General features: G+C 45.2%; 2 protein-coding genes across 3 annotated transcripts in view; one reads left to right on the top strand and one right to left on the bottom strand.

Annotated features, from left to right (window-relative positions):
* Window positions 1–14228, top strand: part of cntfr (ciliary neurotrophic factor receptor) — a 645331-nt gene that overhangs the window by 98166 nt on the left and 532937 nt on the right. The window contains exon 1 of one of the 2 annotated variants that reach the window (XM_062972628.1): window positions 10912–10931. The exons of the other annotated variant lie outside the window; for it this stretch is intronic. The gene's annotated coding sequence lies outside the window, so the exon portion shown is untranslated. Of the gene's footprint in view, window positions 1–10911; window positions 10932–14228 lie in introns of those variants that run through there. 2 annotated transcript variants of the gene reach the window in all.
* LOC134295918 (leucine-rich repeat LGI family member 3-like) lies at window positions 1318–1797 on the bottom strand. The gene has a single exon (XM_062969418.1). It carries the CDS (start codon window positions 1795–1797, stop codon window positions 1318–1320), a length of 480 nt encoding a protein of 159 aa, XP_062825488.1.

Genomic DNA, 14228 nt, shown 5'->3' with positions numbered 1-14228 from the left:
ATCCCTAGTGTAGAGGTGAAGGGATTCAGGCAGGACAATGAATAAGCTTTGCTCCAAGTAATTACAGTGCTGAGGCAGGAGGAATGAGAGATGCAGCTGTGGTGGTGGGTGAGGAAGGACCATATCCCCCGTGGCCTACAAGCTGAGGTCCACCACGATGTGCTTGTAGACCAAGGTGTTCCCTTTGAAGCTGGGCACCAACAGGATGTTCATGTCCACCAAGGGCACAGTGCTTGGATGGAAATCTCCTGGAACTTGGAGAACCTCTGCTTCTCTTCCAGAGGTACATGTGGGTGAATGAGAAGTTCCTACCCAGGGCCCCCCTGGCCTACAAGTTGAGGTCCACCACGATGTGTTTGTAGACCAAGGTGTTCCCTTTAAAGCTGGGCATCAGCAGGATGTTCATGCCCTCCAAGGGCACGGTGCTAGGATGGAGATCTCCTGGAACTTGGAGAACCTCTACTTCTCTTCCTCCCAGAGGTAGATGTGGGTGAATGAGAAGTTGCTGCCCAGAGCCCTCCCGGCCTACAAGTTGAGGTCCACCACGATGTGTTTGTAGACCAAGGTGTTCCCTTTAAAGCTGGGCACCAGCAGGATGTTCATGCCCTCCAAGGGCACGGTGCTTGGATGGAGATCTCCTGGAACTTGGAGAACCTCTACTTCTCTTCCTCCCAGAGGTAGATGTGGGTGAATGAGAAGTTGCTGCCCAGAGCCCTTCCCGGCCTACAAGTTGAGGTCCACCACGATGTGCTTGTAGACCAAGGTGTTCCTTTTAAAGCTGGGCACCAGCAGGATGTTCATGCCCTCCAAGGGCATGGTGCTTGGATGGAGATCTCCTGGAACTTGGAGAACCTCTGCTTCTCTTCCTCCCAGAGGTAGATGTGGGTGAATGAGAAGTTGCTGCCCAGAGCCCTCCCGGCCTACAAGTTGAGGTCCACCACGATGTGCTTGTACACCAAAGTGTTCCCTTTAAAGCTGGGCACCAGCAGGATGTTCATGTCCTCCAAGGGCATGGTGCTTGGATGGAGATCTTCTGGAACTTGGAGAACCTCTGCTTCTCTTCCTCCCAGAGGTAGATGTGGGTGAATGAGAAGTTGCTGCCCAGGCCCCCCCCCTCAGCCTACAAGTTGAGGTCTACCACGATGTGCTTGTAGACCAAGGTGTTCCCTTTGAAGCTGGGCACCAGCAGGATGTTCATGTCCTCCAAGGGCATGGTGCTTGGATGGAGATCTCCTGGAACTTGGAGAACCACTGCTTCTCTTCCTCCCAGAGGTAGATGTGGGTGGATGAGAAGTTGCTGCCCAGGACCCCCCTGGTCTACAAGTTGAGGTCCACCATGATGTGCTTGTAGACCAAAGTGTTCCCTTTAAAGCTGGGCACCAGCACGATGTTCATGTCCTCCAAGGGCATGATGTGGAAAGTGCCCGGTGTTTGGATGGAGAGCTCCTGGAACTTGGAGAACCTCTGCTTCTCTTCGTCCCAGAGGTAGATGTGGATGAATGAGAAGTTGCTGCCCAAGGCCATGTACTGGTGCTGGGCCACTGGGAAGGCCTCCATGATCATGGAGGGGAGGGTCTGCACCTCCGTGAAGCGTGGCCTGTCCCACTTGACCACCTTGGAGTCTCCAATGTAGCAACTGAGGCACAAGTAGTTGTCCCGCTTGACCCGGAAATGCTTGACCATTTGGATGTCCATCACATCTGACACGTCGCCAAGATGGACAAACTGTTTCTGGGCCCAGTTCCATTGGTAGATGATGAGGACCTGGGAGCTGCTGGAAATGATCAGTCGCTGCATTAATTTGACTGTAGATGTGCATAGTTTTCTGGGTTTCCCCCCAGTCCAGGAACACAGAAAGGTGTGCCGGCCTTTGCAAACATCTCCTGCGTTCCTCCTCCGGAAAATTACTCAACTTGTAGCAAAGCGAAGAGTAAACAAGAATTGTCCTGGAGAAATGGAGACCCCCTCAGTAGTCTTCATGCATTTCTCGAGATTGGAGTGGCTCACGCTGGAAAACACAGAAGCGTTTAACTCCCGCTGCGATGGGAAATGGGATGGCCACAGGAAGACTGTCATTTTAGCTGTTCTCATACAAAGGCGGGTGTTACAGTAAATTCTTTTATTCCATCAAAGGGGGGGGGGGAGGCTGGAGGGCTTGATGGAAAGTGGAGGAGACAGGCACAGCAAATGGGTTTGGTTGGAAGGAATGAAAGCAAAAGGCTGAGATGAAGGACTGGTCAAGGATTGGACTTTGGCGTGGAGTCTGAGAGGCAGGCCTTGAATCACAGAAGTGGAGGAGACCCCCAAAGGCCATCCAGTCCAACCTTTCTGCCAGACAGGAAGGCACCATCCAAGCCCTCCTGACAGATGGTCATCCAGGTTCTGCTTCAAATCCTCCAGAGAAGGGACTGGGTGGCAAAAGGACATTCTGCTGCTCTCTCTGTCACCTGTTAAAATATTCTTCCTAAAATTCAAGGGGAATATTTTTCCTGCCATTTTTTTTATTGCTCTGGAAAGGTGAGCCCTGCCTCTAAATCAGTTTCCAGCCCACAAACGTGCATGGGATAATGTTCTCGTGCACATACAAGTCAGTTGTCTGATAGGAGGAGTAAATAGTTACAAGCTGGTAAATACTTTTTTGGCTTCTTTTTCCCATTTCATAGTTTATTTCCAAAGGTCCAGAGCATCAAGTGAGGATGCTTAGATGCCAATTCCTCGCTTATTAAATAAAGCCGATAAGGAGTTGTATGTGCTCCATCTAGGCCAGGTCTTTCCCCCGTTTTGGATTCTTTAACTTGAAGAAGCAAACAGGTGGAGGGGAATGGCTCCGGGGTCTTTGCAGCCAATGACTTTCATTGGGTCCCTCCTTCTTACCTTGCTTTGGGATTCATAGGTTCATGTACCAGGCTGGCTTTCCCGGTTCGGGCACAGGTCCATTGGGGTTTTCGGCCAGAAGCTGGGCTGCATCCTCCAAGAGGCTCCTCTGCTTCTGCACCTTGGTGAAAATGTCTGCAAAAGCAAAAGAAAGCCCCAAATTGCTAAGGATCCCGAACTGGGTCATTATATTATATGTGGTTGTGCAGTTATGTTACTATTTAATTTCCTTAAGAAAGAAAACCAATGATCACTTAAGGAAGGAAAGTCAACATCTGTCCAGGAACTGATGGGAGTCAACAAATTTTAGCTGAAAAACAACTTGTCACTTATTTGCATCTTCTTCAACTTTTTGAAAAAATCATCAGCAGAAAATTGTTGTATAAGATTGTGGCAGACAGCTGGTCTGGTCACTCACCATGTTCTGCTCCATGGGAAGGACAGAGATGGTGAATTTGCAGGGCGACAGATCTGCATGGAAAGCAGAAGTCTGATCATCTGTCTCCTTTTCAGTTGGAAGGGAAGGAGTGTGTTTTGAAAAAGTATTGTGTATATTTGTGGGAGTGGGAGATCTGCAATGGAACTCTGAGTCTGGTCACTTGCTTCTTTCTCAGGGAAAGAGAGAGGATGCTTTTTGGAAATATCACACCTTTCACATTGATTGCTTTCAAGTCAAGTGTCACCCATCGTATCCCTGTGCATTTCCTTTTTCTGCCAAACTACAGTCTCTAACATTTCCCTTTTGTTAGTTGTGTCAATCCTTCCGTGCTCCTCCCAAAACCTTATATAGACCAAGAGGTGGAAGGTGTCATTCTTTGCTAATTTTCTTCTCAAAGGAAGCAACAGACGACATTGGCGGTTTTCTTCTCGCTGTGTCAAAGCCTTCAAAGACTGTCCTGTTGCCAAAGTTGTGCTTTTTTTTTACAAAACAAATCACACATTCTGTGCAGAAAAAGGCTGCCTATCCTGCACAGAATGCAATGCCAAGGAGAATGCTGTCTTCTGCACAAAACCATCAGGTGCAAATTTTGTGTAGCATAAGTCGCAAAGGGTAAAAATAGCAGTCATGGCATATATGGAATATATATATATCCCCCCCCCCCCCCTAGTCTTACAAGTATTTTTGCACCTGTCAGTCTAGGATTTTTCTTGCCAGGATAGTTCAACCCTTGAGAAATATTTTCCTAACTCTTTTCCAAATATTTTGGAATAATTTTTTTCTCATTCCTAAAACAAACCACATTCTCTTTCGATAGGTCAAGAATCCTTTGGGAGTCAATGAACTCTTGGCAGGCTTTCTTGAGGAATTGAATCATAGAATCATAGAATAGTAGAGTTGGAAGAGACCTCATGGGCCATCCAGTCCAACCCCCTGCCAAGAAGCAGGAAATCGCATTCAAAGCACCCCCGACAGATGGCCATCCAGCCTCTGCTTAAAAGCCTCCAACGTAGGAGCCTCCACCACAGTGGAAGCGGTCTGTTTCATTGAGAAAAAGTAACTAGCCATTAGCTATGGTGGAACTGTAATCCTAAAGTTGGAGGAGACCCTCAAAAGCCATCCAGTCAAGCCCATTCTGTCATACAGGAAGAAGCAATATGATCCCTCCTGACAGATGGCCATCCAAAGAAGCAAACTCCACCAAACTCCCAAGCAGGAGTGGATATTGTGACTGGACAGCTCTCAGGAACTTCTTTCCAACATTTAGGTGGGGTTGCTTTTACTGAAGTTTGAAAGCATTGCTTTGTGTCCTGGTCTGTAGAGCAGCAGTAAATGAGCCAATTGACTCTTCCATAAACCATCCTTCTAAATAATTATACCAGTCTGCCTTTCTCTGGACAACTTTGGTGGTTCTTCATAGGGCTTCATGGCTTACAAACCTTCACGCCTTTTGGTCTTCTTTCTCTTGTCCATCTTCTTCTTGAACTGCTTTGCCCAGAACTGGACACAGGATTATTATTCCAGGTGAGAAGGTCTGACCAAAGCAGAATGGAGTGGAAATAGGACTTTCCTAGCCTCACAGAATCATAGACTCGTAAAGTTGGAACCACATAGGGCCATCCAGCCCAACCCTCTTCTGCCATGCAGGAAGGCACAATCAAAGCACCCCTGACAGATAGCCACCCAACCTCTGTTTCAAACCTCCAAAGAAGGAGACTACAGACTTCTATTAATGCAGTTTAGAATCACATTGGCTTTTTAAGCCGCCGCTTCATACAGTTGCTTCCTGTTCAGCTTCTTCCTCACGTAAGCTTGGCCTCCAGACCTTTGACCACTTTGGCCAGCCTTCTCTGGACGCCTTCCAACTGGTCAATATCCTTCTTGAACTGTGTTTCCTGGAACTGGGTGCAATATTTCTCCAGGTGAGGTCTGATCTCAGCAGAATGGAGTGAGATTATTTATGTCTGGATCTGAAGAGAAGATCTTGTGAATAATGGGAGGAACATATATCGGCTAATTCCTCACATTATGGCTGCGTGGCATAGATCTTCCGCGGGCATTGATAATATTGTGCAACATTTACTGTATATATTTGAGTATAAGCCTAGTTTTTCAGCCCTTTTTTTTAAGACTGAAAAAGCCCCCTTCGGCTTATACTCGGGTGAGGATGCTGGTTGGCTTATATTTGGGTCAGGTTATACTCGAGAATATATGGTACGTTTATCATTTTTCTCTATTTATCTCTATTTCTCTGATCTTCTTCTTCTTCTTCTTCTTCTTCTTATTATTATTATTATTATTATTGCATTTATTATTTTACTCTATTTATTATTACTTGTATTATTTTCCTGTATTTATTATTATTGTATGACACAGCAAACAAGATAGATATGCTGGATTTTGTATCCCAAAATCACAAGTCGAACACTTCCCAAATGTCTAGGACTGTGTGATGTATTTTTTTTATTATTATTATTATTACATGCATTATTTTACTCTATTATTATTAAAAGGATACATAAGCACATTTACATTGGAGAAGATGAGAATAATGTTTTGATCAGAGTTGGACAGTCTTATCTTAAATGTGAGCTTTATGTAAATATTCAAAAACATTTAACCTACTGATGCCTCAATTAATGTAATTTTATTTGCATCTATTTTTATTTCTGAAATTTACCACCCTCGGATTATACAGGAGTCAATGTTTTCCCAGTTTTTTGTGGTAAAATTAGGTGCCGCGGCTTATATTCGGGTCGGCTTATACTCGAGTATATATGGTATGTTTAAAATCAGTGAACAAAGACACCAAATAGACCATTCCATTGAATAAATAGTTCTATATTGGGGAAAAGGTCTACAGGACCATCTATGCAGGTATATGTCATAGACACAATTTTGCAAGATGCCTTTCTGTTTTTCTGATGGGGAAAACCCCATGGCTCATGGTACATATAAGGATGCCAGAAGATCCAGGTTGAGTCCTGTCCTGCCCAGGTAGATAGAGGCGCATTTTAATTAAACGTGGTTGATCCTCTGACAGCATAATCACCTCAAATTGGTCCGTCTGACAGCCCTGACGGAAGCTCTTCTTTAACAGAAGTTGGGTTTGCTGCTTGACATTCATGGACTTGCATGGAGCAGATAACGTCTCTGAGAAAGGAATTAGTTGAGAAATATTGCCTGCTGTGATACCTTTAAGGCAATGGGGTGTATTGGGGAGGGGGGCAGAGTCAATTTAATGTTCCTCTTTGAGGACTGCACCTCAAACACAGGGTTATTATTCCAGGTGAGAAGGTCTGACCAAAGCAGAAGAGAATGGGGCAATGACTTTCCTCGATCTAGACATTATACTCCTATGATGCAGCCAAGAATCACATTGGCCTTTTTAGCTTCTGTATCACACAATTGACTCAGGTTCAGCTTGTGCTCTGTTAAGTCTCCTAGATACCATTCACATGTTCTTTCTTATTCATGTCTGCAAATATCCTTCTTGAATTGTTTTGTCCAGAACTGGGCACAGGTTTATTATTCCAGGTGAGGTCCAACCAAAGCAGAAGAGAATGGGACTAGGATTTCTCTCAATCTAGACACTATTTTCTAGGGCTGTGCAAAATTATTGTTAGATCTCATAAGTTGGATCATAAGTCATAAATCACACAGCCCTACTATCTTGATATTGATGCAACCAAGGAGCAACCAAGAATCGCACTGGGTTTTTTAGCTGTTGCAACAGGCTCTTTCCAAATTGATCCAAGAGGCACAGATATCTATAACAAATACCAAAAAGCAAAACAAGTAGTCAACTGTTATACACAATAGTGTTATACAATACTAAAACATATAAGACAATTTAATCTAGAAATGAATAGCTGAACAAGGATATATAATGGTACAATATGCAATAATGCATTTTTAACAGAGATTATACATATAGTCAGAGTTTTTGTCTTCACTCGTATATACAGTATTAGCTGTGCCCGGCCACGCGTTGCTGTGGCATTGTCTGGTGGGGTCTGTATTTTATAGGCAGTGTGGAAGAGGCCTAAGTGAGGCTTAACTTTGCCTGTCCCCTGGGCTGAGTGGGTTGCTAGGAGACCAAGTGGGCAGAGCTTAGCCTTCTAACTGGCAGCAATTGGATAAAAACAATTATTCCTCTCCCTCTAATTAGGACTTTATTTTTCTTTTCTTTTTGTTGTATCAACCTAGAGGCATGGATGAGGGGTTGTGCTGTCAATTTTTGAGGTTGTGCGGTGTTTAGTTTTGTTGTTTTGTCGGTCGCCAGGATTCCATCACTCATTTATATACAGTAGAGTCTCACTTATCCAAGCCTCACTTATCCAAGCCTCTGGATAATCCAAGCCATTTTTGTAGTCAATGTTTTCAATATATCGTGATATTTTGGTGCTAAATTCGGAAATACAGTAATTACAACATAACATTACTGCGTATTGAACTACTTTTTCTGTCAAATTTGTTGTATAACATGAACTTTTGGTGCTTAATTTGTAAAAGTATAACCTAATGTGATGTTTAATAGGCTTTTCCTTAATGCCTCCTTATTATCCAAGATATTCGCTTATCCAAGCTTCTGCCGGCCCGTTTAGCTTGGATTAGTGAGAGTCTACTGTATATAGATTTAAATCCCATTATGTAATTTTGTATACTCCTGGTGGAGGTAGTTCAGACTGTCAAGAGTTATATCTTCACTCTTCTGTACAGTCTTATAGTTGATTAATAAACAATGGAAAAGAAACGTGTTTAAGAAGAGTCTCCGTAGGAATGAATAAGATACTTGTGGTGTCCTTGGGAAAGTCTCAACAAAGAACCCCGGGCTTATAAATCTTTGTTTCAGGAAAATCCCTTCTTCAGGATTCTTCACAAGTGTTGTGAGACTCAATACATTCCTAAATAAGTGATAACAGACAAGTTTCCAAATGGACCCTAAGTTGCCACAGAGTTTTCATTTGGAGAAAGCTTGCTCTTCCCTTCCTCTGAGGCTGAGAGAGTGCAGCTTGCCTAAGGCCACCCAATGGGTTTCTACAGGCCTTTGAAGCCTGTCCTCCCAGTGTCCTGTCCCAGTGCATAATCCCTACCCCATGTTGGCACTTCTAGCATGCCATTGCTCATGGTTTGCATGCCTTCATAGAATCATAGAATAATAAGAGTTGGAAGAGACCTCACGGGCCATCCAATCCAACCCCATTCTGCCAAGAAGCAGGAAAATCGCATTCAAAGCACCCCCGACAGATGGCCATCCAGGCTCTGCTTAAAAGCCTCCAAAGAAGGATCCTCCACCACACTCCGAGGCAGAGAGTTCCACTGCTGAACAGCCCTTCTCACAGGGAGGAAGTTCTTCCTGATGTTCAGGTGGAATCTCCTTTCCTGTAGTTTGAAGCCATTGTTCCGTGTCCTAGTCTGCAGGGCAGCAGAAAACAAGCTTGCTCCCTCCTCCCTAGGACTTCCCTTCACGTATTTGTACATGGCTATCATGTCTCCTCTCAGCCTTCTCTTCTGCAGGCTAAACATGCCCAGCTCTTTAAGCCGCTCCTCATAGGGCTTGTTCTCCAGACCTTTGATCATTTTAGTCGCCCTCCTCTGGACGCTTTCCAGCTTGTCAACATCTCCCTTCAACTGTGGTGCCCAGAATTGGACACAGTGTGATCCCAGGTGTGGTCAAGGCAGAATAGAGGGGAGCAGGACTTCCCTGGATCTAGACACTATGCTCCTATTTATGAAGGCTAGAATCCCGTTGGCTTTTTTAGCAGCCACATAACATTGTTGGCTCATGTTTAACTTGTTGTCCACGAGGACTCCAAGGTCTTTTTCGCACACACTGCTGTCCTTAGAGCCCCGGTGGCAAAGTGCGTTAAAGCACTGAGCTGGAGACCGAAAGGTCCCAGGTTCAAACCCTGGGAGCAGCGTTAGCTCCGCTGTTAGCTCCAGCTTCTGCCAACCTCTCAGTTCGAAAACATGCAAATGTGAGTAGATCAATAGGTACTGCTCCGGTGGGAAGGTAACAGCGCTCCATGCAGTCATGACAGCGGCCACATGACCTTGGAGGTGTCTACGGACAATGCCGGCGCTTCGGCTTAGAAATGGAGATGAGCACCAACCCCCGGAGTCAGACACGACTGGACTTAACGTCAGGGGAAACCTTTACCTTACCTACTGCTGTCCTTGCACTCCAGTTCCTCCTCCTTTTGCCATTGACTTTCGCACCCCAGCCTTGCCTCCAGGTTGAAACCCCTGAAAGCTTCTACGGAAATGAAGCCATAGGGCTGCTGGATTCCTTCCCTTTCTCTTTTTGTTTTCCATCTTGAGAAATAGGGGAATAGCATCTAGATCCAGGGAAGTCATGCTCCCCCTCTATTCTGCCTTGGTCAGACCACACTTGGAATACTGTCTCCAGTTCTGGAGACAAGCTGTTGATGAGCTGGAAAGCGTCCAGAGGAGGGCAACTAAAATGATCAAAGGTTTGGAGAACAAGCCCTATGAGGAGAGGCTTAAAGAGCTGGGCATGTTTAGCCTGCAGAAGAGAAGGCTGAGAGGAGACATGATAGCCATGTACAAATATGTGAGGGGAAGTCATAGGGAAGAGGGAGGGAGCTTGTTTTCTGCTGCCCTGCAGACTAGGACGCAATGGAACAATGGCTTCAAACTACAGGAAAGAAAGGAGATTCCACCTGAACATCAGGAAGAACTTCCTCACTGTGAGAAGGGTTGTTCAGCAATGGAACTCTCTGCCCCGGGCCGTGGTGGAGGCTCCTTCTTTGGAGGCTTTTAAGCAGAGGCTGGATGGCCATCTGTCAGGGGTGCTTTGAATGCGATTTCTTGCTTCTTGGCGGGGGTTGGACTGGATGGCCCATGAGGTCTCTTCCAACTCTACTATTCTATGATTCTATGATTCTAGGTGCCCCCTTTTCCCCCTATTTCTTGGGGAGACCTGTCCTATGGTGCATCTCCGTGTTCCTTCATGCAGCGCATATGGGCTTCAGGCTCAGTGGTGAAGAGATGGTTGGCCCTTTTGGAAACAAGCTTTCCTCTCCGTCCCTCTCTTTCTTTCTTTCTCTCCCCCCATTTCTGCGCCAGCCTCCCTTCCTCCCTCTCACCCAGGGAAGAAAGATCAGCCACAGTGGAGGCACAGCATCATTTACAATTGTAATTGCTTTCCCGGGCCTCTTTGGGAGGGAGGAAGAAGAAGAAGAAGGGAGAGATCTGAGGCCTCTCCAGGCGCGGAGACTTGAAAGCTCTATGCGCTGGAGGAGAAAGAGAGCGAAAGAGAGAGAGAGAAAGAGAGAGAGAGAGAACATAACCACCCCCCCCCCCCTTTAGATCATGTCCTTCACTCCCAGGATGAATGTCCTAATTTCGATGCTAATCTGAGCCGCGGGCATTGCTCGTGCTGCCCACGGTGCCAGCCTCGGAGCAAGCAAGCCGGTGAACCGCCTGAACTCTTCTCCTCTCAGAGAGTCCCCAGGGCAGCTTGCCCCCGGCATCCGAGGAGGAGGAAATTGCAGGAAAATCCCACCAAGAAACGTGGGGTACCCCAAAGAGGCTCCAGATATACACACAGCTCCGCCTTCCCTTCGTGCCGTTCAGCTTGGGCATCGGACAGGTAACGGGGTCCTGCTCTGAACCTTGAGTTGGGGGAATGTGGTGAAAAGGCAACTTTGAGGGATGTCATGGAAAATGTTTCTTCTTCTTCTCTTGCTTCTTTGGCCGTGGCCTGGATGGGTTGTCCAGTGGCAGGTCAAATCCCAGTCGTGTCGTGGGTCTGCTCAGGACCGACAAAAGGGTTTAGGCTTAAACGTTTTCCCTTTTAATGATGTTTCTGTTGCTGAAAAGCACTCATAGTTGGGCTTTGGGGAACATCAAATGCATGGGATGGAGGGGTCTCCGTCATTGGAGGAATAGTTCCTTCTCCTCTTGTCCTGAGCTTGGAACGAAGAGGGCTGACCAGTGCGTTTTCTCCAACCTGATAGGGATAGAGGAGATTTACTCTTTAGCATTAATAACAACTTCAAGGAATGCCTTGGAAACTCATCTCTGCTTTTCTTTTCTTTGCTACTGGTTGTTTGACCAAGACTGAGATTGGTGAGTTCCCTTTGGGATAATAAAGCAGGGTATAAATAATAATAATAATAATAATAATAATAATAATAATAATAATAATAATAATAATATCCGCAATAATAATTGGGTTGCTGTGAATTTTCCAGCTGCCTGACCATGTTTCTGAAGCATTCTCTCCTGATGTTTCATCCACATCTATAGCAGGCATCCTCAGAGGTTGTGAGGTCTATTGGAAACTAGGCAAGTGGGGTTTATATGTCTGTGGAAAATCCAGGCAAGAAGCAGCCAGGCTATGAATCTGCAAGTCCATCAAGCTAATCAAGCTGGCCATTTGCAACTTTCACACTTGCCTCCAACAGAAAAGAGTTCTTTCTCCCAACTTGGACTTTCCACAGATAATTAAACCCCACTTGCCTAGTTTCCAACAGAACCCACAACCTCTGAGAATGCCTGCCATAGATGTGGGTGAAACATCAGGAGAGAATGCTTCTGGAACATGGCCAGATAGCCCAGAAAACTCACAGCAACCCAGTAATATCGGCCATGAAAGCACTCGAAAGCACAATAATAATAATAATAATAATAATAATAATAATAATAATAATAATAATAATATCACACAGTCCTAGACACTTGGGAAGTGTTCGACTTGTGATTTTGTGATATGAAATCCAGCATGTCTATCTTGTTTGCTGTGTCATAATAATAATAATAATAATAATAATAATAATAATAATAATAATAAGGTCCATGGGAATTAATAGTTTTCTGGCAAGTCAAATCTCATTGATATAATGGGTCTACTCAGGACTGGCAACGGGATTTGGGTCTAAATGTGTGCTCAGGATGGGATTTTAAGGAACATGGAGTATTCTTGGAGAAACGCTCCCCTTCTTGTCCTTGTTTCAGCTTGGGCAGAGAAATGTGGGTTCATCTACTTTCAAGGTCGTGGTTGTTGCTGTTGTTGTTGTTGTTGTTGTTGTTGTTGTTGTTGTTGTTGTTGTTGTTCTGTTTCTTTATACCCTGCTTTTCCTCTCCACAAGGAGACTCATCCAAAACCCACATGGTCTCTCCCTCCAAGTAAGTCTCTTTGGAGAGAAATTGAAACTCCTTTGCTTTTGGCCTCTCAACATCTGGCTAGCGTTCCTTAGCATTCAGCTTTTGGGTCATTGAGCTCCACTTGCTGGAAACCACACACCCCGTATCTGTATGACCCCAAGGTTTCATTTTTCCACATCCTCCAGCACGGATCCATGATATTCTTGGTTTGGAAGTGCTTGGTTTCCATAGGGCTCCCTCTTATCCATCGTTTTGGCAGATCATTCACCATCAATTCCTCTTAAAAACATCTTGAGCTTTGGACTTCCGGGGCATTTACGTGGCCGGAGAGGAAACATGTGGCTTTCTCTTTCTTTCCCTGTATTTATTGTGTGAAACAATTAGCGGGTGCCTTTACAGACTCCTTATGGAGGGTCATTATATCACGAAGATGTTTCCACTCCCGGCGCATTCTCTTTCAGAGCCGTTATGCGTTTATGTTACACATTCTCCCTCCAGCTGTGCATATCCGGAGAAATGCCTACTTCCCTGCCTTCTAGTCAGCTAGATTATTAGTTTGTATGTATGTGTGTGTGTTTCTTTTTCTGTCACTTTGATAAGGAGACTGACTTTTGCAAGTTGTTGCAAGAGCATGCAAACTTGAATGTCTGCAATGCATGCCTTGCATTCATCGTTGCATTTTGGACTGGTGTTGTGTGAGGGCCCAGTAGCATTTTTATGTGCCTTTTTATGGCTCATTCAACCTACAGAGTTGTCTAGTTTTGGAAAACGTTGGGGGATTTCCACTTTATCCGCTCATATTTAAATATGAAGCATACAATTTGGGTAGTTATTTCTTTGAATCCATTGATCCTTTTAGGAGATTTTACTCTTTGGGATCCTGGTGCCAAATCCCAGCAAATAATGCTCCAAGGAACAACTGTATTCAAAGGATACTAGCTGGATTATAATAGGAAAATATGTGTATAAATATGTGAGGGGAAGTCATAGAGAGGAAGGAGCAAGCTTGTTTTCTGCTGCCTTGCAGACTAAGACGCGGGACAATGGCTTCAAACTACAGGAAAGAAGGGAGATTGTCGGGTTCTCTTCTCCCAGTTGTGCTGTGGTTCAGTCTTCCACCAGAAAAAGCACCAAGACACACGCTGGTAGATTCCAACAGGGTTTATTGTACAGAATACCAGAACCTTCTCTTTAGTCCTTTTATATAGGGGCTCTCACATATCAGAGGGTAATTGAGGTTTTATGGCTGGCCCGTTTTATGGCTGGCATCTGTTCTTTGTCAGCTGACCCGGAGATGTCAAAGATTGGAGATCATGACAGAGATTCCACCTGAACATTAGGAAGCCACTCTGGTGGTGAAGTGTGCTAAACCACGGAGCTGCTGAACTTGCTGACCAAAATGTCACAGGTTCGAATCCGGGGAGCGGAATGAGCACCTGCTGTTAGCTCCAGCTTCTGCCAACCTAGCAGTTCGAAAACATGCAAATGTGAGTAGATCAATAGGTACCGCTCCAGTGGGAAGGTAATGGCGTTCCATGCAGTCATGCCGGCCACATGACCTTGGAGGTGCCTACGGACAACACCGGCTCTTTGGCTTAGAAATGGAGATGAGCACCGACCCCCAGAGTCAGAAAGATTGGACTTAACGTCAGGGGAAACCTTTACCTATTAGGAAGAACTTCCTGACTGTGAGAGCTGTTCAGCAGTGGAACTCTCTGCTCCGAAGTGTGGTGGAGGCTCCTTCTTTGGAGGCTTTTAAGCAGCGGCTGGATGGCCATCT

The sequence above is a fragment of the Anolis carolinensis genome, chromosome 2 (assembly GCF_035594765.1).
Source record: "Anolis carolinensis isolate JA03-04 chromosome 2, rAnoCar3.1.pri, whole genome shotgun sequence".
In the NCBI taxonomy this organism is placed as follows: Eukaryota; Metazoa; Chordata; class Lepidosauria; order Squamata; family Dactyloidae; genus Anolis; species Anolis carolinensis.
This window is presented reverse-complemented; position numbering and strand designations above follow the sequence as displayed.